This window comes from Medicago sativa, chromosome 1, assembly GCF_051527215.1.
Source record: "Medicago sativa cultivar Bolivia chromosome 1, Bolivia_mono, whole genome shotgun sequence".
Lineage (NCBI taxonomy): Eukaryota > Viridiplantae > Streptophyta > Magnoliopsida > Fabales > Fabaceae > Medicago > Medicago sativa.
Genome location: NC_140749.1, coordinates 93,198,689 through 93,223,225, shown reverse-complemented (window position 1 = coordinate 93,223,225; position 24,537 = coordinate 93,198,689). Strand labels below are relative to the sequence as shown.

The following is a 24,537-nucleotide window of genomic DNA, read 5'->3' as shown; positions in this document are numbered from 1 at the left end:
CCGGATACAATACCTAATAAGTTAAGAAAATAAAAATATTGGTGTCATGCTTGTGTCGAACAACAATATGTATCCAACTATGAACACGCCTTCAATCTAAAGTGTCGGTGCTACATAAGTCAGTTGTCAATGCATAAAGTCAATAGCTGGCCTCAGGCCAGATTTTAATTTCTGATCCATTTCTAGCTTCTGCCAAACACAATTTCACGTTCGATAACTGTATCCTAATTACCATAGCCCTGTCAGAAAGCTAACTTTATGATACATACTTTGTCTGATAGAACAAGAAATGCATGGCCTCCCTCTAAAAATAAGGTCCATTTGGAAAATACAATAGTCAATGTAGAATGATGTGGATGCACATGGAAATGATTTGGTGATTCCCTTTTCCAAGAACATGGGTGCTCCCAATTTCTTCAAATGAAGATCATTTCAAATTAGGGAACATAAAAGCGTTTATATCTAATCTAAACTAGTTTTTACTGTGAAGGTAAACGGCCTATTAATTACTATCAATAAAAATTCTGAAATCTCTCTTTGAACTTTCACACGCATCAGAATTACTGACTTGAGAAATCTCATGAAATTTCCATTGCAGTAAAAATTAAGTTGAGCTGTTTGTTGATTGCAAACAGTGACTGCCATATGGGAATTTAAGTGCTGTATGACTATGTTATGATATGTATGTATATAGTATAATTATACCTCACCATATCTCTTTGCTTTTTGTTACCTTATCAAAAGAGGTGTTAAAGTTTCGCCAAAAAAAGAAAAAGAGAAGTTAAAGAAGGGTGATATCACAAAGCTAAGAATGGCTCCAAGCTCAAATAACTTTGATAAGCAAGCAAGTGGCATTCTTTTATAAGCATTATTGCCCAATTGTTAAAAAAGGTTATAAGGCTCAATTGCTTATTATGTAAAAGTTTAATTTTCCACGTGGTGGCATGGGGATGATGTGGGAGTGATTTGGCTAATTCCTTTTACACAACATGATGTCCATAATCAGCCTCATATATTGAATATTTTCCATTTTTCATTTACCAATTCTTTTTCTCTCTTTGGTGTAATCTACCTCAATTTATATGATATAGTCTTATCTTCCCACCAACTATAGCACATAATATTAATGGATCTGATCAATAAAATTTTAATGGTTCTAAGAACTTTTTCTCTTATTGGAGTGTTGTTAATCTAATTTGCCTAAGCACTATGAAGTACTGAATTCACAAATTTGATGAAGGGGTTTCTTATCTCTTTTACATATGCAGCTATATATGGAACGTAAAATTAGAATATATTCATGTAAGCAAATGAACTTTTTCCCTCAATACTTTTTTATCTAGCTAATACATGAAAAAGTTAAGAGAGGTGTAGCATCAGAAAGGCTTAATTCCAGCTCACAAAGCTTTAATGACTCCCTTTTATTAGTGTCAACCAAAGTATGTTTTGTCATAAACATGTGGCATTGTCCAATCAAACCAACCTATTATTAATTGTTTCCTCCCATTTTCTAAAGCTAATCAGATGTTCATCATTAAAAAACTTATTTTCTGTAGACAACTAAACATGCAATATAATCTTCAACTTTTGAATTGCTTTTATTCATTTAGTCTTCATGATGATCCCAGGCTGACTCATCCTGCAAAAGGTCAACAGGCACCTTGTTTCCTTTTAAACATATATATATATATATATATATCCCTTTAGAGTACAAGGATTCATCAACCAAAATTACAAGAACTCTTCAATATTTTTCACAAGCTAGTAGTTTCACAACAAAATCCTCAGAGACAAGAAGATAGCAAACTGAAATGAATACCTCATTTCTTCAAGAGCTACTAAATGGAATCTCTATCAGCTCAAGTTATCTGGCTGGGAAATCCTCAAAGAGATACTTGCCTGATTCTACTGGCAAATACTGCAAGTCTATCACAAAATCAAAGAAGGGTAGGACACATCACACATCTACATTAATAAATCTATATTTCATCAAATATTCTTTTAAATTTAAATTAATTGATCATGGTCTTTTTTTCTATTTTCAGGTAAATTAAATTCAGTTCTGGCTAAGATGAACATGTTTGGAAGAAAAGACGGTGGTTTAGCACATGGCGTCCGAGAGCATGGTATATAATCTTGGAAGACTTATTTTCAATTTTTCACTTTTGCTTAGTTGCAAGGCATGAAACAAGCACTTAGTGATAGTACTTTATGAAAATCCAAATATTCTGTCATGCTTCCAAAACTACTAGGCTTAGGTCAATTTCCAAAATATGTATAATGCATATTTTGGCATGATAGGAAAATAGAGTGAAGTTGTAACTGATAGCTTGAAACTGTTATTTTAACCTGCAGTGAGACTTGGAACAAAGATAACAGATACAGTAAAAGGGAAATTGAGGCTGGGAGCCAGAATTCTTCAGGTTGGAGGAGTAGAAAAAGTGTTTATCGAACTTTTTAGTGTTAAAGAAGAAGAAAAGCTGTTGAAAGCATCACAGTGTTACTTATCAACCACATCAGGTCCTATAGCTGGCCTCCTCTTCATATCCACTCACAAAGTTGCTTTTTGTAGTGAGAAATCCATCAAGATCTCTTCCCCAAAAGGAGAATTGAGTAGAGTTCGATATAAGGTGATTTTTTTGCTTAAATGTGCATGTTAATGGTCTCTATCACTTTTATTTTCTCAACACTTAATTTGTTTACTATTTCAGCCAGCATGTAATCTTAAACTTAACCTTAATTTTTTTACTATTTCAGGTATCTATTCCACATGAAAAGATTCAGCATGTCAACCAAAGTCAAAATGTGAAGAAACCTTCAGAAAAATACATAGAAATAGTCACTGTGGATGGTTTTGACTTCTGGTTTATGGGTTTCTTTAATTATCGGAAAGCTTTAAGATATCTCCAGCAGGCTATCCTTCAGAAAAGCACATAGAAATAGTCATTCTAGAAGTGAAATACAATTGTTAAACCCCTTCTGCCTCATCAATTATTCTTTGAAGTTGCAGAGGTTACTATAGTGTACAAATATTTTATATCATTTTGTTAATATGAAAAGCTATATGTTTCTTAACTTTTGGTTCCAGTACTTCACAGACAAATTTGTTCCCTGAAGTTTAAACTCAATCTACACAAAATTAAACATGGGGAAAATTTAAGTTAAAATCCACAAAGACGTTTGATATCAAACAAAAGAAAATCAAACATATAGAGCTCCACTTGATCTCATCTGTTACGTTTCTAGGTACCATTTTAAGCTCTTCATCAATTATATGGCGTTAATTTGTTATGATCCAAACATGTGTCACTTGATCCAATAATTAAGGGAATAAAGCTAACAAGAAAATATTCTCTTAGCCTTCTATAAAAGGGGACCAATGATTGGAAGCAAAGGAGGAATGAAAAATGATGAAAGTCTCTCCTCTCTCCCTTTGGTACTCTCTTTGAGAGTAATGGCTTAAGTCTTTGGACTAAGTCTTCTTCTATCTTTTCTTTAATGTTTCTATGTAACTAGAACATCAATTTTAATTGAGTTCTAATCTATCAATTTTACCTTTCATTTAACAGTCAATTCCCAATTATCATTTTATTCCATTATCAATTTTAGAAACCATTACATAATTCTAGTTAACTTTTCTTTTTCTGCTTTATGAAGTTATCAGTTAATTGTAGTTTAGCTCTAAAAGTAAATATAGAAGAGTACCTTGGTATCTCTGTCAATCCATGGATGAAATATAATTCAGCTTATATAACAGTTAAGCTAGCCATGTAACCTGCATTGCAGTGAAAGACTGGAAAGGATTCACGCGCAACATCGTTGTTGTATGGTTACACACATCTTAGTCTTAAGATATTACAACTCCTTGAAAGTGGCTTTCCAACTTCATTTTTAAGCATATGATGTATCAAATAATTCAGATTAACCTTGTTTTATTTAATAAATATAGTGGATTCTTTGTGATGTATAAGGAGGATGATGTAGGAATGATTTGGTATTCAATTTTCCTCAAACTAAAAAGTTTGTCTTACCTATATGGTTCCTTAGCTAACAAGGTAATTGCATAGTAATCAGACAAGAAATTGTTTTTCTACTTGCTTACTTTATATAATTTATTTTGACCTAACTAGTGGCTTTCCCTAAATTTATTTTGTTCTTTTAAATAGATCATCAACATCAATCTTTCTCTCAAGAAAATAGCATATGGATCTTCACATGACAGATGCATTATTGCTTGCTATACTCAATTTTCACTACCTAATTATACCGACTACAAATCTTATCATGAAATAGAAGTCATTTTCTTATCTATTTAGGATTTGATAATGTATCTATATGTTTGTATTTAATTGCAATGGTCTTTATTTTCATTTCATTTCTTATTTTCATCAGAAATGTAAACGTGCCAACTTACAAAGATGGATAACAAACTAAAGAACGTTTAAGAAAAAGTTTGTCTGGATCAGAAAACTAAGCTACCCCCTGCCACTGCCAGCTATAATGCTGAACGACAATTTCTAAAAGTAATGTCATAAATTGTTAAAGAATAACAACCCAAAAGCTATTCCCTATAGCTTTCCCTTCTATTTTTTTTACTAGTTTTGGAAAAAAAATATTTTAAAAACAATCAGTGATGGTTTATTTTATTGAAAGATTGGCTTTTCAAAAACAAAACCAAAAAAAAAGTAATAATGTTAATTTTATATTCGAAGATGACAAGGACCTTTTACGAAATGACTTTTAAAAATAGAGCAACCAAACAAGCCATCTTAAAAATAAATAAATAACCATTGATAGGTTGATTAACATATCTTCCACAAAACCAAAGCAACTTACTGTATCTTCTATTTCAACCAACTTACTGAGGTAGGACACAATTATGGAAAACATGAAGACATTTTTTTTATTAGTTAAAATTATAAAATTGTTCCTTGTATATTTTGAAGATAGATAATTTATTTCCATTATCTTTTTTTAAGAATGACAAATGTTAGTAATTAGTTGTTAGATTAATATTTTTATTCATTCATCCAAGTTTGAACATGTATTTCTTTTAACCCTTTTCTTTTCGTTATTACAAAATCATTCACTTCCGTAAAAAAATGTACTATAGATTTCAATGCAATACACTTCATTGGACAGTCATTAAACATCAGACACATGTGAAGGTCTAAACAATTAGAGGAACTCAGAAGAACAAACATATTTATTTCAAACATTTAAACCTATCTTTAATCATCAAGAGATGTGTCAAAGTGCAGTTCGTAAGCTTGAAATGGAATCAAACGTTTTACTACGATGGAAGGTAAAATATATTGACGCATTGTTTAGAGAGGATGAAATCGTGTGATTGACGATGTCTTTGATTCCTTGCAAAGCATGGTTTGTCATTTGAATTTCGATTCAAGTAGCTCAACTTCTTCTCAGAGTTTGGTACCTTTCAACGTTCCTTTTATTAAGCTTGTAAGAATTTGTTCCTTTTATGCTGAGCTTACACCCCTGATTAAAACTTAAAGTTTGCGGAAAGTATACACGCCATTTAATTTGTACAAGAAATAGTATACACAACATTATATAAATTTCCCTGTTACATTTACAAAAAAGAAATAACAAATATATGAAGATAAATAAAAAATCTCAGACCAGGCTTCCTAAATCATCTCATTTCCATTCATCCCACATTTACTCCCGACAATTGAAGCTAATTGATACCGTGAGATTTAAGTTATTACTATTAGTCAATCAAAATAAATGCAACTTTCATTATTTTCACTTTTTTGCCATAAATATGGAAATGAGGTTGAAATTAATAGAGCTATTATTCACAGCCTTTAAGTTCAAACAGCTTTGAAAATGCAGTCCAAAGGGGAAATTCCCTTTACAATTCAATAAAACACGAACTGGTTTTGGCAAAAGTCAATAAGTGGAGTATAGGAGTGGGCCATCAATATTAGTACTTGTGTTTATATATTCAACGTTGCTTCACCCTCAATCAATCTGATAATTATAACCTGAATACACTTAACCAACCTAGGGGAAGAACTTTATTTCTATGGAACCCTACCTTTTCCACACTATCCGCCATAGATTGACACACAAAAGTGTGTTTAACATTGGAAAATGAACAATCCATGGCTTCCCAAACTCACTCCATGGGAACACCGATGAACCTTAACTATGACTATGGGATAATATGACAAGTATGATTATCCTCGGCTTATCATACATTATGGCACATACATCAGTGGAACTTGTTTAGGCAACAGAATATGAGATAATCTATCCTTGTGTGGCATGGTTACAAAATATACAAACTTGGAAAGGAGGGAAGAGAATGAGAGTTCCAAATGCCTGTCCCTTTCCAAAATGCAGAAGCATTAACTAGAATGTTTATTCAGTGCTCTGCGCGTCCGCAAGACCTCTATTCAGAAAAGATGAACATTAAAATGTTGCCATACCATATTCAAGCCATACTCCCTCATCTTAACACCTTAACTGACACCAGCCCACAATGATATTCTAAAACAAAATGGTACAATCGTTCACAATTTAAATGGTAATGATTCCAGTTTCTTATCATTTCCTCCTTTGGCAAAAAAGCGATGTTTTGTTGTTCTTTCACTTTCCATGCCACTCAAGCACAGAGTACTACAAAATTTCTGGACTGGTCATAAGCGTCCTTAGGTCAAAGGTCTCATCAGGAGGCTGACCTTGGCCTCAAGCTCATTTGAAGCCAAAACGGAGGTCTTACTGAACTACGGCAGTTATAGCTAACGGAAGGGCAGTTATTATGCAGTTACAAGTTGTTATCTGTCAACCGAAGCCTTAACAAGAATGGTTAATATGCTACTATAATGACTCAAGGTCCTAGATAAAGAATGCTACAGCTCTTCTCAAGGCATGTATTCATTCAAAGTTCAAACCGCTCCTTCTAAAGGCATGTAATCAGTCAAACCTCTCACTCACCTTTTTCATGCACACGCTGACTTAAACTTTGAGTGCCTGGTACACCACCATCACTAGCCACCACTGTGGCTACCGTGTATCTTCATTCACAGTTACTATCTTCCTCCAAAGTAATATTGAGGCCTCTCCTGATCACCAGTCTGCAGGATTATACCTGAACAAGATTCTAATTCTAGCTTCTTATTGCCGTGACCTTTATGAAATCAGATGCTTACAAAAATACAAGCATGTCCAGTAATTAAAACACAATGTGCACAACATAGAAAGTGCTAACATGGTGAAAAACAGCAAGTTCCATATAAATAATGTGATCACATTGAACCAAATTCTATATACAAGTATCTCAGCATCTAAGAGCCAAGAAGCGAACTAGTCAAAAGCCTCAAATAAACAACATTGATTGAGCAAGCTTTGATTAAATTACACTAACAACAAAAAAAGTTCAGAAAAAAAGATAGATAGAAAGCATGAAATATATTACAAGGGTTAAAGAGATAGCAGCGGCAGAAGAAGAAGCAGAGAACATACTCAAACGGTGGAAGCTCCACCACCACCGCCACGGCCCGAACCCGAAGCTCTCTCTTCTTCATACTCCTTATCATCAGTTGGAAGCTCAAACCTGCAAATAGGACAAGAGTTTCTAGTACTCAACCATGGAACAATGCAATCTCCATGATATTCATGCCCACACGGCAATCTCTTCGCCATTTCTCCAACACCAAGCATATCCTTACATACAGCACAAGTAACGACCTCACTCCCCGCCGCAATCTTCACTGTCGGCAATGCTTCCACAGCCGTCTTCGACGCCGGTGGAGCTCCTCTCCTCCCATTTCCATCATTCTCCGCCAGCGTCTGCAGCAACGCTTCATACTCCGCCGCGTCAACATAATCCTCTGGGTTTCCGACATACCGGTCCAATTCCGGTGCCTGAAGACGAAACTCAATCGAATTATCTTCAAGTCCCATTAGAATTTCAGCCCAATCCAAGATCCGATTCTGCATGCTTCGGGTTCGGGTCGCCAAATCCCTAATTCGATGACGTAACAGATCGCGTCTCCTTCGTCTCATATCTTCATCCTCTCCGTGTGGATCCTCGATTCCCAATCGATCCTCAAGCTCCTCAGCGACACCTTCGTGATCTTCACCGTCGTTATGAAACTCATCATCTTCGTTGTCTTCATCGTCATGGTCCCAACCACCAAGTTCAATTCTGAGAAAATCATTCTCCGGTGAACGACTTGGTGGAGGTGGAGGAGACGCGTCGTCATCACGCGACGATTGAGCGATTAGGCGAAGAACCTGAAGAAACTGTGAACCGAAATTGGGATCATCGGAGGAGGAAGAAGGTGAACGGGAGCGAGAAGGTGTGGGGATTGATTCAACGAAGCCGTTTTTGCAATCGCCGCAGATGAGGTCGGGGAGATTTGCGACGGTTTCGACGGAGACGCGTTTGTCGCAGTGGTAGCACCAGTATGGAGGTAGGGTTTCGGTGGTGGAAAGTGGTGGCTGCGACGGTGTTTCCGACATGGTGCGGCGGAGAGTGGTGGCTGCGATGATTTGTGGCTTTTGTTATATAAAAAAAAGATAGAACAATATTAGTTTCGATAGTGGTGCTTCATATAATAATATTATCGAATTAGTATTTCATACAAGGAATCTTTCTCATTTTTTTTATTTAATTAGTATTATTTTATTGGGTTTTATTTAATACTCCATCCGGTCACATTTATAAGCAAAAAACAACTTTTTAGGTACATTGAATAACTAATGTATCTAACCACGTTTATAAACTAGATACATTAGTTATTCAATGTACTTAAAAAGTTGTTTTTTGCTTATAAATGTGACCGGATGGAGTATTTCATTTTCATGGATAAATCAATCAATACTCACAATTAGAACAATCATGTCTTTTTTTTCTGTGCGAGAGATTTGTGACAATTACTGTTTGCTCGTTTGAAAAATCAATTTCCTGTAATCCATACTTCTCTTTGATTTATTTTTTCTACCATATTATGTGTTTTTGCTTTCATGCAAGCTACATGTTGTAATTACATAACATCTATCTTATCTTTCTTATTTTAGAATAATACAAGCTCTTTAATGATTTTCATAAAATTAAATTGAAATTGGCTCCTAACTTTACTTCAAAAAATTGTTAAACGGTTATCTTTTACATGCAACTAACAAGAATAATCTCTTGGGTTCAATAGAATCACATTAAACAAAATACATGATTAAAATGAAAGCGATCTGAACCATCTTATCCAAACGAATTGGATTTAAATTAAACTAATTGATTTATCTGCATAATAAAATGCCCAAAAATATGTTTCATAATGAAAATTTAAAATTGATTATAAGAAAAATATGATAATCTCAAGGTTTCTTTTGAAAACTACAAAATTGACATTTACCCTCAGCGAAGAGAGACCCGCTTTTTTTTCTTTCCTAATTCCTTAAAATGAAATAGAAATCAAATTTTTGTAGGGAAATGATAGTATTACCATTAGGGGTGGGAATAGGTCAGGCCGCCCGTCAGGGGCCTATGGCTTGGCCTACTAAAAGTCCGGCTCGGCCTTGCTCGTTTATTAAATGAGTCAAGTTTGAGCTTTTTAAAAAGCCTATTAATTTAATTAGGTCAGGCTTAGGCTTATAAAAAAGCCTATCAAGCCTATCAGGCCGGCCCGTATATGAGTATATTACATTTTTCGTCATTTATTATTAATATTTATATATGTCAAAAAGAATTACAGATCCTTCAAATTCTCATACCACAATTATTATTATTTCAGTTTTTTTTATTTATTATGTATTCGGGATACAACACAACTCTTGATGTTTCCTACTGTTTGGAAGCTTGTTAAGTTATCATTTAAGACTCACATGGTTATTTGATTTATATGAACTGTTAAGGCTTGCTACTGATATGTCTAAGGTCAAGTATGATTATTGGATTAAGTTTGAAATCATTGTTGTTATCAGACATGATTATTCTTGAGTTTCATTCATCTATAAATTTTACAATTGTGTTTTATTAGTTTAATTTGTATCTAATTAATGTTTATCTCTATATTAAGTACGTTGCACAAATTGAAAGAAAAAAAATTGATGAACAGACCCTGTTTGAAAATTGAAACACAAACCAGGCTTTTAAATAGGCTAATAGGTCAGACCAGACTTTTAAAAAGGCTAGGCCAGACTTAAAATAAAGCCTTTGACAGGTAAAAGGCTAAGGCTTAGGCCTTACTTTTTTCAACTAGACCTAGCCTATTTAAGCAAAGCCCGACTCAGCCCGGCTGATTCCCACCCCTAATTACCATGCTTTCCTTCTAAATTAAAGAAATAATCATGCTCACTTACAGGGCAAATCAAGTATCCAATACAAATTTGTGAAGTGACAATTGTACAAAATCCGAACACAAATGTGCTTGCAAAATTTACAACATATCATATTAACAAACAATGATACAATACATCCAACGCCAATCAGCACAGTGATAGACATGATACATGCTACACATGAATACTAACATTACATCACCAGGACTGATAAATTCTCCTCAAATTTATAAAGACATGCCATATCAAGAAAGTTCACTTATGCAGATCTTATCAATCTTACAAAATAATTACAGTATCAAAGAAGAACAGCGGGCTCATTGATGCTACCATTAAAATTAACCTTGCAAAAGTCAGGTAAATGGAAACCAGCCTCATCAAGGCTGGCCTTTGTAATATGTGGGCATGATCTCACATCCAAGTATTCCAGGTAACTGCATTTACCCACAAGAATGCCTATACCAACCACTGTGATCTTTGGACAATTACTAACTTTTAAAATCTTCAAACTCAAATCAGGCTCCTCATTGCTTAAAATGTGAAAAGCAGTATCTGTCACCTCTTCACAGCAACCAATGTCCAGCGCCTCAAGGTTTCTGCATTGACTTAAAATACAGCTCAATGAAGAGTCAGAAATGTTTAGACACCAATCCATCCTCAAGTTTTTAAGGTTGTTTCTACAAGCAATAGCCAGAAACTTTATTGCGTCGTCGGAGACATCCCGGCAACCACCAATGATCAAAGTCTCCAGATTATCACAGAATTTAGCCAACGATAATATGGCTTCATCCCCAACTTTGTTGCAATCTAACAATTTCAATGTCTTGAGAGAAGAAGAACAAGCCTTACAAATACTCGAAACCCCAACGTCAGTGACATTACTGCATTTATTGATGTCTAAATACTTGATCCGTTGGCAACCACTTGCAAGGCTTATCAGCCCATTGTCAGTGATACTTGTGCATCCTTGCGATAACAACTCTTCTAAATTACAACAGTTTTTAGACAGTGCTTCTAGTATACTGTCCGTAACAAATCTGCACCCAGTAAGATGCAATATCCGCAAGTCACAACAGCCTTTGGCAACAGCGGACAATCCCTTATCGGTCAACTTTCTGCAGTAGGACACATCCAAGGACTGTAATAAGGAAAGACCGTCACCAATAGCTTTCATTCCAACATCCGTAATTCCTGTAAATTATTATAAACACACAACAAAATGCCCCATTAAACTCAAATTTGAATTTGTTCCAAATTGAATATTTAAAGCAATAATAAGAGAAAACATTAAATGGTGACCAGACCAGCCTTCATCAGTAATCACACATATTTGATTTTTATTAGAGTTGTCACACATAACATGACAATAAAACGACACAATATCTACATAAGTTTGACAACATTCTTTGTTTTAGTCCTCTCTCCGTATCTAGAAATGCAAACCGAGAGTTATGGGGTGCACGAGCATAAGTCCAAAAGGAGAGTCTATCCCAAAATACTAATTCATTAGGTAGGAGAACCCTCTGGCTTATAAGCCTCACTTCTTAGATGAGACTATCAAATGTGGATCCATAATAATACACCACTACTTGAGAGTAGGAGTCCTCACCAACTTCCACTCACCATCCACCAATAATCTCAATGAAAACAACCAGAGCATAAACTTAACTTAAGGAGAGCTCGTTCCAAAACACTAGTAGTCATTAGTGGGAAAATCCCTGGCTAAGAAGTTTCTCTTCTTAGGTAAAATTAAAAGCCCGTCGGAAACAATTAAACAAAAAGATTTGCAATCTAAATGAACAAACATGAACAAAAAAATTAACACTTAAAAACTAAGTAACATGTACAATCAATCACAATCAGATTTCAGAAAATTGAAATTATAAAAAAAATTCAAACAAATGATATACCTTTACAGTTATGCAAATTGAGGATCCTCAAACATCTAAACCCATTAGCAATAACAGCGAGATCAGAATCAGTAACACCAGGATAGAACGAACGAGAAACAGACTGAGCAAGGTCTAATTCAACCAAGCATGTGAACCTATCCGCCATTTTACGAAGCATGTGAGGTCCGGCACGTGCGGAAAGCTTCTTCCTTTCGGTGCTCTGTAACCGAAGCCATCGCTTGCAAACCAAACCAAACGTTTCCTTGTCTTTTTCGCTATCAACTTTGGCCAGAATCGAACGAAGCTCGTCGTCCGTTAATGCTTCGTTTATGCATAACGCGGATATTGCATCTTCTGAAGTTGAATTGGAAGACATTGAAGGGATGCACAGTAAACCCTAACCCCAACGATTTGGGGCTAATTTTTGCGTTGGGAATTCAGAAATGTGAATTTACGGGTGAGTGAATCATTGTCTACGACCAAGGGTAAAGTACACGAATGTGAATTTACGACTAAATGACCTTTCTTCACAATACATATGACTATAATTTAAGGGGTAATTTCGGTAGAGAGAATGATATATCTATCTACTCCCTCCGTTTCAAAATGAGTGTCGTTTTAGCCAAAAAAATTTGTTTCAAAATGAGTGTCGCTTTCAGTTTCCAATGCAATAATAACTTTTTCTTTTCAATTGTATCCTTCAATTAATATTCTGCACACTACTTCCAAAGTATTGCTTTTAAAGCTAACCAATAGTTAATAAGGATAATTTGGTAAAATAACAATTCTTTTTCTCTTAATCATTGCATTTCTTAATATGTGTAACGACACTCATTTTGAAACGGAGGGAGTATATTTTATTTAATTTATCATGTCAGATATACACGTAAAGTAAACTAATAGAAAAGTGTCTCAAAAGCATAAAGATTATGTTTTAAACTCAAAATTAATCCGTTCAAAATTGACACCAGAGACAATTAAACTAAATTTGACGTTTTAAAGAGGAGCACACTTTCAATTCAAGTGGGTTACAAAATCTGGATTACTAAAATGTCTTTCTTCTAAAAATTGAAGGATTAATAAAAAAAAAAACAATTGAATTTGCTAAACATAGAAAATAACAGTGTGTCTATCTTTCTTTTATATTGCTCTTTTTTATTTTATCTATTATTATTTTTTATATTTTTCTTTCATAAACTATTGTGACTTTTCCAATCGTAAAGTCACTCGATTCAAATGCAAAGGATACATTTGATTATCTGTATTGATTGACAAATGAGATGATCAAATCAATTTTTAATGATCCATATCACTAACCAACGGTAGTTTAGTCTACAAACCAACTAATGGGACCAACATATGAGTTGTTTGAGTGATAAACATATCATGAACAGAATGACACACCTTGGAATCTTATTTCATTTGGTTTAACATGGATTATTTCCCAAAAAAATTGCGCACTTACAAAAATGAGGTGGAAATGGTAAGTATTTTATTTTAAGAATCTGATAATACGTTTTTTTAGAGGAAGTAACTTGAATACTTGATAACATATATTATTGTATTATATATTCTCAATAAACTAAATAATTATATATGACATTGTATACGCAAATAATCAAACTATTATTTTGCCAAAATCATATTTATTTTTGCTGAAATAAATCAAGTCATTTTCATATATTTATACCTCTAAGAATACAACCCTTTTGAGAATCAACTTCTTTGGCAATACTTAAACCTAGCATGCTACAATCGTGGAGGAACAGAAGAAGAATCAATTCATTCATAATACCACTAAGTTATCTTGGTCACATACCTTCAAGTGCTTGAACATAATCCTTATTGATCTTAATACAAAAAGATATCAATAGTCAAATTATTAGTATTTACCATCGACTAACAAAACAATGCACCATCCAATATGAAAGAAACAACTAAGAAAAATCTGCTATATCTTTCATTTGCACTGTATAAGTATCAATGAGTTGAAGATTAAGCTGTCCGTGAACAATTATATGATCCCTTAAAGGGGTTGACTTTTAAAATTTCTAACCACCATCAATTAATGGAATGGCTTCTCTCAAAAATCAAAAAGAATAAACTATATGTTGTATGTGAGCCAAGCAATGAATTAGTGAGATTTACATTGGTCAATAACACACTCCTCTAAAAATTGACTGAGCTGAGAAGTATACAATATCGGATCATTTCGAAAGTGGTCAACATGGGGTGAGGAGACAAAATTGCAAGCCCTCACATCATGTCCAGCCTTACGCTGTGCATTGACGAACGATTCCACTGAATCAGCGGGAATAACTCTGTCTGCAGAGCTATACATGTATAACTGTGGACAACCTGGTTGCTTTGTAGATAACATGCTCAAAACATCAGAGAGCCTCCTGCAGTTGAACAAGATTATTACGGTTAGGACCATATCTATTCATATGAGAAATTTCTACACAATGATTTATTTGTTTTTTATAATTATAATAAAGCAAACTATCCTAAGTCCTAACATATATCACATCATATATGTATTCCTGGTTGGGTTTTATGTACTAAAATTATCAATAATTGGTCATATCATGATTCAAGTAATAACAACACCAAAGAGATCAGTACTTCATAATTCAATAGCTAATGCCGTGGAATATTCTGCTATTCCTGAAAATCACATTACATGCATACATTACCAGATTTCACTAAAATATAACATAGTGTTACAAGTAAGGTTTGAGATGAAATATCATATATTCTTAAAACAGAAATCAGGTAGAAGAATGATTTAAAAGTCGTTACCTATTCACAGCAGGGAGATTCAGAACGACCTCAAAAAACTTCTTTAGTATTAACAACAAAGCAGCTTCGGTTGGTGCAGGTTTGAGTCCTGAGTCTTGATTGCTGCCAATTGATACTTTAATGCCAGACTCATCAGAGGATACACGTCCTTTTGTAGCAACACTATTCTTCTTGAGAAATGCTGCAGAGAAACCTGAGGCCCAGACCTGAATAGATGATAAAATAATGAACACATAATCGAGCATAAAAATTTAACATTTGTCATATAAAACCAGGTTAAGAGAAAAGAATAACAAAGATAATGTATTGGTTCAATCAAAGTTTATTCAAAACTCAACATATAAAAAGAGAAACTTAGGGGCTTCAAAATTAACTAAATTTTGCATAACCTTTTCCTTTTAACTTCACCCCATTCAAGTAAAAAAATGGCCAGAGATCTCAACCAAAGGTTTTGATTCATCAAACTATTGTAAGTCGACAAAGAGATTCATTTAAACGTTTTGATAAGGAGAATGATAGAACAGCCGCAAAATTGAAAAGGTAAGTCTCAAATTTTATACTGGGCCTGACTCATCCTTGCAAAAATTGGCTTGTAAGGTGGGCTGCCCGTGCTTTATACGTATGCCATATCTCTAGGCAATGTTGGACTAAATCCACGCTTTCATACCCAACACAATGAAGGTGTTGGAGGTTATAATGAAAGCAACCCTAATGCCACAATTAGGCGGCTAGGGGGTGGACCTCAATGAAGACACAATTTCCAAAAGTAAGCTAGCATTAACGTCATAAAAAATAGAGAATAAAATAAACAGCATAGGACAAAATATGGAAAACAAATGGCTGTGTTCACCAAGTTTTAAAAGCCCTTTACCTGAGGGTCGGGGTTTGCAACAGGTGCAGAATCTACAATGCAGCCCCTAATCTTTTCCATCAAAGACGGGTCTTGCCTTTGAAAATGCTCCAACATAACACCATACCTGAAACAATGCAATCCAAAACACTCAAGTAACAGAAAAATGACATCAACAAGAGACAAAAACACCAACAACAAAAAAATCATAATTTTGCATTACAAATTTCACTTACGTTAACCATCCAGTGTTGCTGAAAGTATGAAAGACAAGATTCTTTTCATGCTCCTCTTCTAACCAATCCGCCAAGTGGTCCACAAGCATGTGAACATTTTGTTCGGCTTTTCCTCCAGGCTGATAACTCAACACATCAGCCATTGGAAACGTAAATGTAATGACATGAAATCCTTTTGAAGTATACCATTCCGCATACTTCTTTAAATGATTCTGCTTTGCACCTAACCATCCAAGCAAAACCACCACCGTCTTCGAAGACTTCACCGATGAACCACAAAAAGCATTGGGTTCAGGCAAATGCCATTTATACATAACCTCAGATGTCGAATTAGAGACACCATTGGAACAAGTGGATGTCAATGATGATGACCTTGAAAAGCTAGTTAATTCAGCTGAATGATACAAATTCTGAACAAGTGTTGACGAAACAACCGAAGAATAGTACAGATTTGACCCCAAAACCGGCACACGGAATTTGACATTAGGCACAGGAACACGAATTTTGGTTACAAAAGATAGGTTAGCAAGCTTAGAATCAGAAATATGAGAAACTAAGAATGAATGTGATTCCTGCAATGAGTTAGAAGTTGGATAATGTTCGGAATTCGAAGTAGAACAATCACGGGATGATCCAATGAATGGAATTGTATCAGTTGAAAAAGACGCGGCGGCAACGGCGGCAGCAGCCATAAGGGGTCTCTGAATTGCTCCACAGAATGAACTCATTGCAGAAATTTTCTATACTACCAAAAAAAACGCGTTCCTTATCTACAGAATGAAATTGGCAAGACCCAGAATATGAAAAAACAAAATTGATTGAAAAGTTCAAAGCTTTGGGTGAATCAAAAAAAATGAAGGGTTGGTGAGGGTATTAATATCAAAATTAAATTGGAATTAATAAGGAAAAAAAACACGTAAAGAAAACGCGAAAGAAAGAATAATGAGATATAGAAAAAGGTATATTCTGTTTTATGCGAGGGATTATTCTATTGTGTTAGATTAGTACCTTGGATTTGGAATATGAATATGAATATTTGAAATTGAAGGAACTACTAGGCTGTCAACGTCAAGGACACGACAACGTCGTCGTTTTTGACAACGACAACGTCGTCGTATTGGAAAAGCGTTTGAACAAACAAACGAAGCCTGCTTAAAACCCACCCAGAAAAAAGGGTAATTGAAGTTTTTTTTTTTTTTAACGTAAAAAAAGCGAGAATTTAGAGATGATGAATTGATGATGACGATGATAATATTATTCGGTGCAATATATTTTTTTGTGCTAAATAATAATGGGCCACAAAAAAAAAAGATAGAAGGTCCAATTAGTATATGCCACGCGTTATTTGAACCGTCCAACGTGACAAAACTGAAGTCAGTTATTAGGGTCTACCGACCAGTGTGCGGTTCCTATAAATTGGGGGAGGAGGGAAAGAAAACAAACAAAAACCCGTTGGAAAGACGATTTTAACCCCTCAAGAAAACACAAACAAATTCAACCAAAGTCAATTTCCACCTAAAAAAATTACTCAAATTTAAAATTAGGTTAAAATTAAATTATTTAATTTAAGATTTGATCAAATTTGATTTCACTCAAATAATATTTGAACAGATGTCTTCTGCTCCTCAAGAACATTTCAGAGTATAGGTATCACCTTAGGTGTAAGAAACTAGACATAACTCATGTTTGCTTTGCTGATGACTTACTGTTGTTTTCTAAAGGTGACTTGGGATTTGTCACTCAGTTATTTGAAGCTTTTGAACAGTTCTCTATTGTGTCTGGACTCAAAGCTAACCAGGCTAAAAGTTCAATCTACTTTGGTGGAGTAGCACCGAGTGTTCAAGAGGCTATTCTCGCTAAATTTAATCTTGTCAAAGGAGAGCTCCCTTTTAAATATCTTGGGGTACCTTTATCCTCCAAAAAACTAACTGTTATTCAGTGGCAGCCTTTAGTGGAGAAAATAATTAGTAGGATTGAAAATTGGTCCTCAAAGTTGTTATCTTATGCTAGTAGAATGCAACTCATAAAGTCAGTGTTGTTTGGAGTACAAACTTATTGGAGCCAAGTATTTGCTCTTCCTCAAAAAGTACTCAAATTAATTCAAACTGCGTGTAGAGTGTTCCTCTGGACTGGTAGATCAGGTGTTTCCAAAAGAGCTCTTGTTGCTTGGGAGTATATTTGTTTGCCTAAGACAGCTGGTGGGTGGAATGTCATTGATTTGAAATGTTGGAACCAAGCTGCTATTAGTAAACAATTCTGGAACTTGGCTAACAAGAAGGATGTTTTATTGGTAAAATGGGTTCATGAATATTACATAAAAGGGAGGAATGCACTACTTATTGAAGTCCCTCGCCAAGCTTCATGGGTAGTGAAAAAAGTCTTCGAAGCGACAAAAAATTTTGTAAATGCTTGTGGGAATGTTCTTCAACAACCAAAATTTTCTATTAAGAAAATGTATCATGTCTTGAGAGGAGATTTTACAAAAGTTTGTTGGAGGAAAATGATTTGCAATAACCCTGCCCCTCCAAACTGTTTGTTTGGTACTTGGTTAGCTATTCATGCTAGATTGCCAACTTGTGCAGGTTAAACAAAGTTGGTATTCATTGTGACCAATTGTGTATTTTGTGTAAAAAGGAGAATGAAACTCATCCTCACCTTTTCTTCTAGTGTGAATATGCTGAAGCTGATTTGACTAGTATCTTGCAATGGAGTAAGGTAAGCATTAATTCTAGCAACTGGCAGTTAGTGATACAATGTATCCTAAGGCAATACAATGGGAATAGTGGTATGCATCAGTTAAGCAGAATGGTTGTGAGTGTGACTCAGAATTTGATTTGGAAAGAGAGAAATTGCAGAAGATTTCAGAACTTGTATCAGTCGGTGCATGAGCTCCTTTGCCGGATCAAAATGATTGTCTACATTAGAGGATTGCAATTTAAGAAACTAAAGAGTCTAGTGTTAAGTTTGTAAGGTTGTAGGCATTTCTTGCTCTCTTTTTTGTTTGTTCTGTTAGAGCTTAGAATAGAGTTTCTTTGTTTTGGGTTTCTAGTTTCCATGAAGTTTGTAATATCTGTTTTGGTTAATGAAATATATCTCTATTTACCAAAAAAAAAATTTAAGTTAAATTAAATTATTCAATTAGGTAAAGAATTATAAAATTACAAATAGAAGATAAAACTTAAAGGTATCGAAGAATGCCTCTCAAATTACTAGTCCCATAAACATAGCTCATTTATACAAGACCATGAGAATTTTTTTCTTATAAAATTGGAATAGTGACATTAAGACCATGAGAATTCACAACCAAGATGATAGTATCATTCATAGTATATACTCCCTCCGTTTTAAAATGAGTGTCGCTTTAGCCAATTGCACACAGATTAAGGAATGCAATAAAGTAGTCAAATGTCATAGCAATTTTACCAAATTATCCTAATCAACTATTGGTTTGTTTTTCATTAAAGAAAAAATAATACTTTGGAAGTAGTGTAACATAGTATTAATTGAAGGGTACAATTGAAAAGAAAAAGTTGTTATTGCATTGAAAACCGAAAGTGACATTCATTTTGAAACAAATTTTTTTGGCTAAAGCGACACTCATTTTGAAACGGAGGGAGTAGTATATTTAGTTAAGGGTAAAGTTGGAATAATAACATTAAATATAATAATTATTATAAACTTTTGCTTTATATTTAAGATTATAAGATCCTTCAAAAAAAATAATTTAAGATCATAAGAATATTTTTGTTGCTTACATTCAAGATCGGATGAATGAGTATTTTAAACTCAATGATACCATACAACAAAAGGTGATGTTTGCCTGGAATCTAAAATTAAATTATTCAACACTTTTTTTTTTTTACGGTAAAAATTATTCAAGACTTTTTCTATTCTTTTCAATATTGCCTATGTTGCCCTGTCTGACCTTGTAGTCAGGAAAATAAAAAGATATATCGGTCAAACTACAAAGCCAGCTCTCCAACGCGTTCAAAATTGAATTGCATCTCAAGTACAACAACTCCGACTGTGACATTATTTTCTCATTTTACACGAGTTCATATGTTCCTGCCTTCCTGGACCATTACTAAATTGAATTGAATGATGAAATATTTGGATTTGCAAGTTTATAGCTTTAACTTTCCATGTGTTATCATATCCTCTAGGAATTTTGGAGAGCTTTCAATTGGTCCATCCAAAAACATGCTCTCGTTTATTTAAGAACAGTTGATCTTACTTATTCTACTTTAGAAATTCTTCTGAAGGTAAAATGCTTTGTTAAAACTAGGTAGCAATGTAATATGACTATATGAGACAATCAAAATGCAACCATAATTTACCTAAAATTAATTTAAGAAAGTATTGTAGGACAAGTAAAATGTCAGCTATCAAAATATGCTTCATCAAAGCTAGCCCAAATATTGATGCACCCATATTCAAAGACTATATGAGGAGGAAAAGCATTCACAGTGTGTTCTTAGAAATTGGAAGGAATGATTCAAAACCATTATTGTTTCCAGGAGTAATCCCCACTTTTTCCACCAGATTTATGCTTAAGTCTAATATCTGTAATTGATATACCTTTTGAAGCAGCTTTGCACATATCATACACTGTTAAACCAGCAATAGACACTGCTGTCATTGCTTCCATCTCAACCCCGGTTTTTCCGGTTGAAGCAGCTTCCCCTTCTATTGTTACACTGAAGTCCTCATGATTCAATCTCAAATCCACTTGCACGTGTGTAAGGCCTATGTTATGGCACAATGGAATCAGGTTACTCGTTTGTTTTGCTGCAGTTATGCCGGCAATTTTCGCAACCGTAAGCACGTCTCCTTTTTCCATTTGATTGGCTAATACCAAATCAAACACCTTCTTTCCAAGATTTACTTTGCAAACAGCAGTGGCAGTTCTCTTGCTACTTTCTTTTGGAGACACATCTACCATTTGAGCTTCCCCTGAATTTCCAGTATGAGTCAATTCAAAAGAACTTTCACCTATGTTTCGAGATGACACATGAGGTTCATTCGCAGGACTATTGCTTACAGAGCTAAGTAGTCCGTCTGGCGGAAAGTCCCCAAATACAGATTCCATTTCCTGAGACGGAATAAGCAATTTAGCATGGATTATAGTTATTCTACTAAAATTTCTTGATGCAAAGTAGATAGCGAACAACAGAATAGAAATCACACATAAATTTGGCTAGATATTAATCACTTCACCCCCTGCTTAATGCAATATTACTAACATAGTAAGTTTATGTGTGAACCACCTAGGCATGTGAATGGATTTATGATAGATATGCTAGGGCAAGACGATCTAGTAAGTGGATTCAATCTATTTACATTGTGCTAGAGTAGTATTTATTCAGGGATTGTTGGGATTAAGTTATTTGAGTTTATGGTATAAGCACTAGTGAGACTGTTGTGGAGAGCTTATGGAAACACCTTATGACATTTTCATAAGTAGTTTTCAGCTTACTGTTATAAGCTCTCTGGAATAACTTATGAAAAAAACAAGTTTTATATATAAGAAGAACAAACAAGGTTTCGGTTGAGACTAGACATGGTCAAATGAAGATGACACCCAAAAAAAACCCGAAGAATATGGAATCACAGATCAACTAATAGCTTATACAAGAACAATATAACTTCATTTTATCTTTCCGCAAATTCCATTCTCCTCCCTCGAGGTTTGTTAAAATGTCATTCACACCCTCTCCAATTTTTAACCAAACACAACCATCCCCTACTTAATTTTCAACGTGATAAACATCACCCACTGTCTGCACTCTGTTAAAACACAAATTGTTTGATCCACACACAATAAATCGTGACATCCTTCATTTTTGAAACGCCTGGAAACAGCCTCTTGTGTAAAAACAGGGTAAGGCTGTGTACAATACACCGAATAGTGGGATCCCTTCCTGGACCCTGCATATGCGGGAGCTTTAGTGCATTGGGTTGCCCTTTTTTTTTTAATCCTTCATTTTTGAAACGGTTAGTGCTGATTCTTTGCTTTATTCCACCCACTAAGTTCCCTTTTTATTTCTTCTTTTTGCTTTTTTGTATTTAAAATTAATAGATGTACAATCTGAAATTAGTATTTGCACAGATGTCAAGATGCATATTAAATTAAGTTGTTGTCATGACAATGAAACACATGATGGCAAAGCTATTGGAGATGCTCAAAAAATGACAGCACATATACTAATGCTACTCAAAAGAAAATAGTATAATCTTACTCAAATTACCGTCAACTCGTCAAGTTACACAAACTAACAAGAAGAAGAAAATTGTTAACAAAGTGATCAAGAAGATTGTGTTGAAAGGTTTCATTTGGGCCATCTTAGAGGCAAAACAGCTCAAAGAACTTAAAGGCAAATATTAGGAAATCGTTCAAAGAATTTAGGAGAAAAACACAAAAATCTATCCACAGTTCTAAGAACTTTAGAGGCTAAGTGTAGAAGTTAATGTTGTCAAACAATGGCTATAGCATAGCAGAACTTGAACAACCCGCTAATGTTCCGCAATACCCAATTTAGTACACAATGGTGTCAAATAGAGGCTATAGCGGGACGCAATAGCATCTATAGCCTCTGTTAGCGGCACTATAGAACTGTAGCATAGTGGAATTTGAACAAACCACTATTTCTGGCGATCCACAGTTAACAATATTGGTGGACTAACAGCGTTAACAGGTTGATATTATTGTTCAAACGAGGTGACAATGGTCATATAGTCTTGAACATGGCTGCATCAATATTGGGGCTAGCTTGGATGAAGCGTATTTTGATAGCTGACCTTTTACTTGTCCTACAGTCTACACTCTACATTATACTTTGTCAAATTAATTTTAGGTAACTTATGGTTACATTTGATCGTCTCCTATTACATTGTCACCTCGTTTTAGCATAGCAGAACTTGAACAACCCGCTATTGTTCCGCAATACGCTATTTAGTACACAATGGTGTGAAATAGAAGCTATAGCGGCACTATAACACTATAGCATAGCGGAATTTGAAGAAACCATTATATCCCGCGGTCCACAGTTGACAACATTGGTGGAACTGGAAGTGTGTTATTCTCACTAACAGCGTTAACAGGTGTTTGTGTTGTGCTGTGAAACCTCGTGACAGGTTGATTGATGTAATTAATTTTCCGTTTATTTTTGCAGAAATAACTTATGGATAATTGTATATGAGTATTTTGCCCTAAACATAAAAGACGCATCATTTACCTAAGTAGCAGAACAAAGAAAAGATAAGAAGGAAGGAGTTTACCTTATTGAGTTCTTGGATTGAAGTTTCATAGTCATGAATAACAGAAGAAGAGGTGCAGAAGATCCTCTTTGATTGAGGAGATGCAGCAGCAGCAGCAGCAACAGCCACAATTCTTCGAACAAACATGATTTTGCCCTTTCTCTTGTCGTTGTCTATGATGCAATTTGAGTGGGTTTTTTTTTTTCCTTTCTGTTGAATTGAAAATTACTCAACTGGTTAATCAAGCACGCTAAATGATCAAATATGTAAAAACTTCGATTGATGGTCGATTGCATAATTTTTTTTTATAAATGATATTTATAGGACGATTTTCTGACAATTTTTTAAAAAAATTATATTTATAGAACCATTTTACTATTTATGATCTTTAGATAGTGTCCGAGAAACACACTCCTTAACATTTCCTTATTTCTTTATCACTTTTTCTTTGTAAATATACAATTATCTCGTTAGTTTTTTTTATAGGAATTATCTGGTTAGTTGTCAACCAAATGATTGTTTAAAATATCATACCTCTTGCAAATGTTAATAATTACTCCACGCTTACAAATTATAAACAAAAGGGATTCAAAAAAATTGATGTTGTTTTGATCAAATTTTGAATTATATACATAAATTTTGTTTAGCTTACTTACTTTTGTTTATATTTTGTAACTGAATGTTAAATTAATATTTATTACTTCGTTCTTAGTCTGAGATGCTTTGATTTGAATCAAGTATCATCAATTTTGTTAACCTTTAACTCAAAATAGTTTTTTTGATCAGGAACGACGCGTTGGGAACCTCTTTCCCTAGAGCTTAGTTTTTTTTTCTTTTCTTTTTTTTGTCTTTTTTCTTTCCCCTTTAGCTTTGTAACCAAAAAAAAAAACTCAAAATAGTTGAGATACCCAACCTATGTTGATGGTATAATATAACAATATATTGGTTGCATTTTTACTATTATTAATTTTTAAAAATTAATTTTGGGAAGGAAAAAAAACAAAAGTAAATGTGTGGCAAAAATCTCTCAAGATTTAACACTGTATATTTTAAACGAACCCTCATAGATGAATGGTGAAATTTGACCATTCAGATTAGTCTGTCATTAGTTCAGATATCAAGTTTTTTAAAATAAAATAAAAAAACCAAAAAATCAACAATGTTATTGTCAAAACTATATTCGAATTAG

At 34.3% G+C, this 24,537-nt stretch overlaps 5 protein-coding genes across 6 annotated transcripts; 1 reads left to right on the top strand and 4 right to left on the bottom strand.

Annotated features, from left to right (window-relative positions):
- The first annotated feature begins 1,706 nt into the window (after positions 1–1,706).
- Positions 1,707–3,075, top strand: LOC146959285 (putative GEM-like protein 8). Its single transcript, XM_085740853.1, has 4 exons — positions 1,707–1,947; positions 2,046–2,126; positions 2,356–2,630; positions 2,758–3,075. The coding sequence occupies exons 1-4, from the start codon at positions 1,812–1,814 to the stop codon at positions 2,935–2,937; spliced, it is 672 nt and encodes a 223-aa protein (XP_085596979.1). The 5' UTR covers positions 1,707–1,811; the 3' UTR covers positions 2,938–3,075.
- A 4,169-nt stretch (positions 3,076–7,244) lies between these two features.
- LOC146959284 (E3 ubiquitin-protein ligase CIP8-like) lies at positions 7,245–8,560 on the bottom strand. Its single transcript, XM_085740852.1, has one exon. It carries the CDS (start codon positions 8,494–8,496, stop codon positions 7,495–7,497), a length of 1,002 nt encoding a protein of 333 aa, XP_085596978.1. The 5' UTR covers positions 8,497–8,560; the 3' UTR covers positions 7,245–7,494.
- Positions 8,561–10,328: 1,768 nt separating this feature from the next.
- On the bottom strand, positions 10,329–12,641 carry LOC146959283 (RNI-like superfamily protein). The gene is made up of 2 exons (XM_085740851.1): positions 12,222–12,641; positions 10,329–11,502 (listed from the first exon to the last, which is right to left on the bottom strand). The coding sequence occupies exons 1-2, from the start codon at positions 12,577–12,579 to the stop codon at positions 10,610–10,612; spliced, it is 1,251 nt and encodes a 416-aa protein (XP_085596977.1). The 5' UTR covers positions 12,580–12,641; the 3' UTR covers positions 10,329–10,609.
- Positions 12,642–14,141: 1,500 nt separating this feature from the next.
- On the bottom strand, positions 14,142–16,937 carry LOC146959282 (alpha/beta-Hydrolases superfamily protein). The gene is made up of 4 exons (XM_085740848.1): positions 16,092–16,937; positions 15,877–15,982; positions 15,006–15,211; positions 14,142–14,605 (listed from the first exon to the last, which is right to left on the bottom strand). The coding sequence occupies exons 1-4, from the start codon at positions 16,817–16,819 to the stop codon at positions 14,338–14,340; spliced, it is 1,308 nt and encodes a 435-aa protein (XP_085596974.1). The 5' UTR covers positions 16,820–16,937; the 3' UTR covers positions 14,142–14,337.
- Positions 16,938–20,412: 3,475 nt separating this feature from the next.
- LOC146959281 (cyclic pyranopterin monophosphate synthase-like) lies at positions 20,413–23,639 on the bottom strand. 2 transcript variants are annotated; one of them, XM_085740850.1, is made up of 2 exons: positions 22,961–23,639; positions 20,413–22,889 (listed from the first exon to the last, which is right to left on the bottom strand). In XM_085740850.1, the coding sequence occupies exon 2, from the start codon at positions 21,178–21,180 to the stop codon at positions 20,596–20,598; it is 585 nt and encodes a 194-aa protein (XP_085596976.1). In that variant the 5' UTR covers positions 21,181–22,889; positions 22,961–23,639; the 3' UTR covers positions 20,413–20,595. The 2 variants fall into 2 exon arrangements, with proteins under 2 accessions (XP_085596976.1, XP_085596975.1); XM_085740849.1 differs by having other exon boundaries at positions 20,413–21,183; positions 23,370–23,636.
- Between the last annotated feature and the right edge of the window lie 898 nt (positions 23,640–24,537).

Coding starts and splice junctions, on each gene's coding strand:
- LOC146959282 (XM_085740848.1), bottom strand. CDS start 16,819: ATGAGTTCATTCTGTGGAGCAATTCAGAGACCCCTTATGGCTGCTGCC. Junction 15,983..16,091: donor AGCAACACTGGATGGTTAAC/GTAAGTGAAATT, acceptor GCATTGTTTCAG/GTATGGTGTTATGTTGGAGC. Junction 15,212..15,876: donor TTGCAAACCCCGACCCTCAG/GTAAAGGGCTTT, acceptor TCATCTATTCAG/GTCTGGGCCTCAGGTTTCTC.
- LOC146959283 (XM_085740851.1), bottom strand. CDS start 12,579: ATGTCTTCCAATTCAACTTCAGAAGATGCAATATCCGCGTTATGCATA. Junction 11,503..12,221: donor CAATTTGCATAACTGTAAAG/GTATATCATTTG, acceptor AATAATTTACAG/GAATTACGGATGTTGGAATG.
- LOC146959281 (XM_085740849.1), bottom strand. CDS start 23,495: ATGTTTGTTCGAAGAATTGTGGCTGTTGCTGCTGCTGCTGCTGCATCT. Junction 21,184..23,369: donor CAATCCAAGAACTCAATAAG/GTAAACTCCTTC, acceptor ATTCCGTCTCAG/GAAATGGAATCTGTATTTGG.
- LOC146959284 (XM_085740852.1), bottom strand. CDS start 8,496: ATGTCGGAAACACCGTCGCAGCCACCACTTTCCACCACCGAAACCCTA.
- LOC146959285 (XM_085740853.1), top strand. CDS start 1,812: ATGAATACCTCATTTCTTCAAGAGCTACTAAATGGAATCTCTATCAGC. Junction 2,127..2,355: donor ACATGGCGTCCGAGAGCATG/GTATATAATCTT, acceptor TTTAACCTGCAG/TGAGACTTGGAACAAAGATA. Junction 2,631..2,757: donor TGAGTAGAGTTCGATATAAG/GTGATTTTTTTG, acceptor TTACTATTTCAG/GTATCTATTCCACATGAAAA.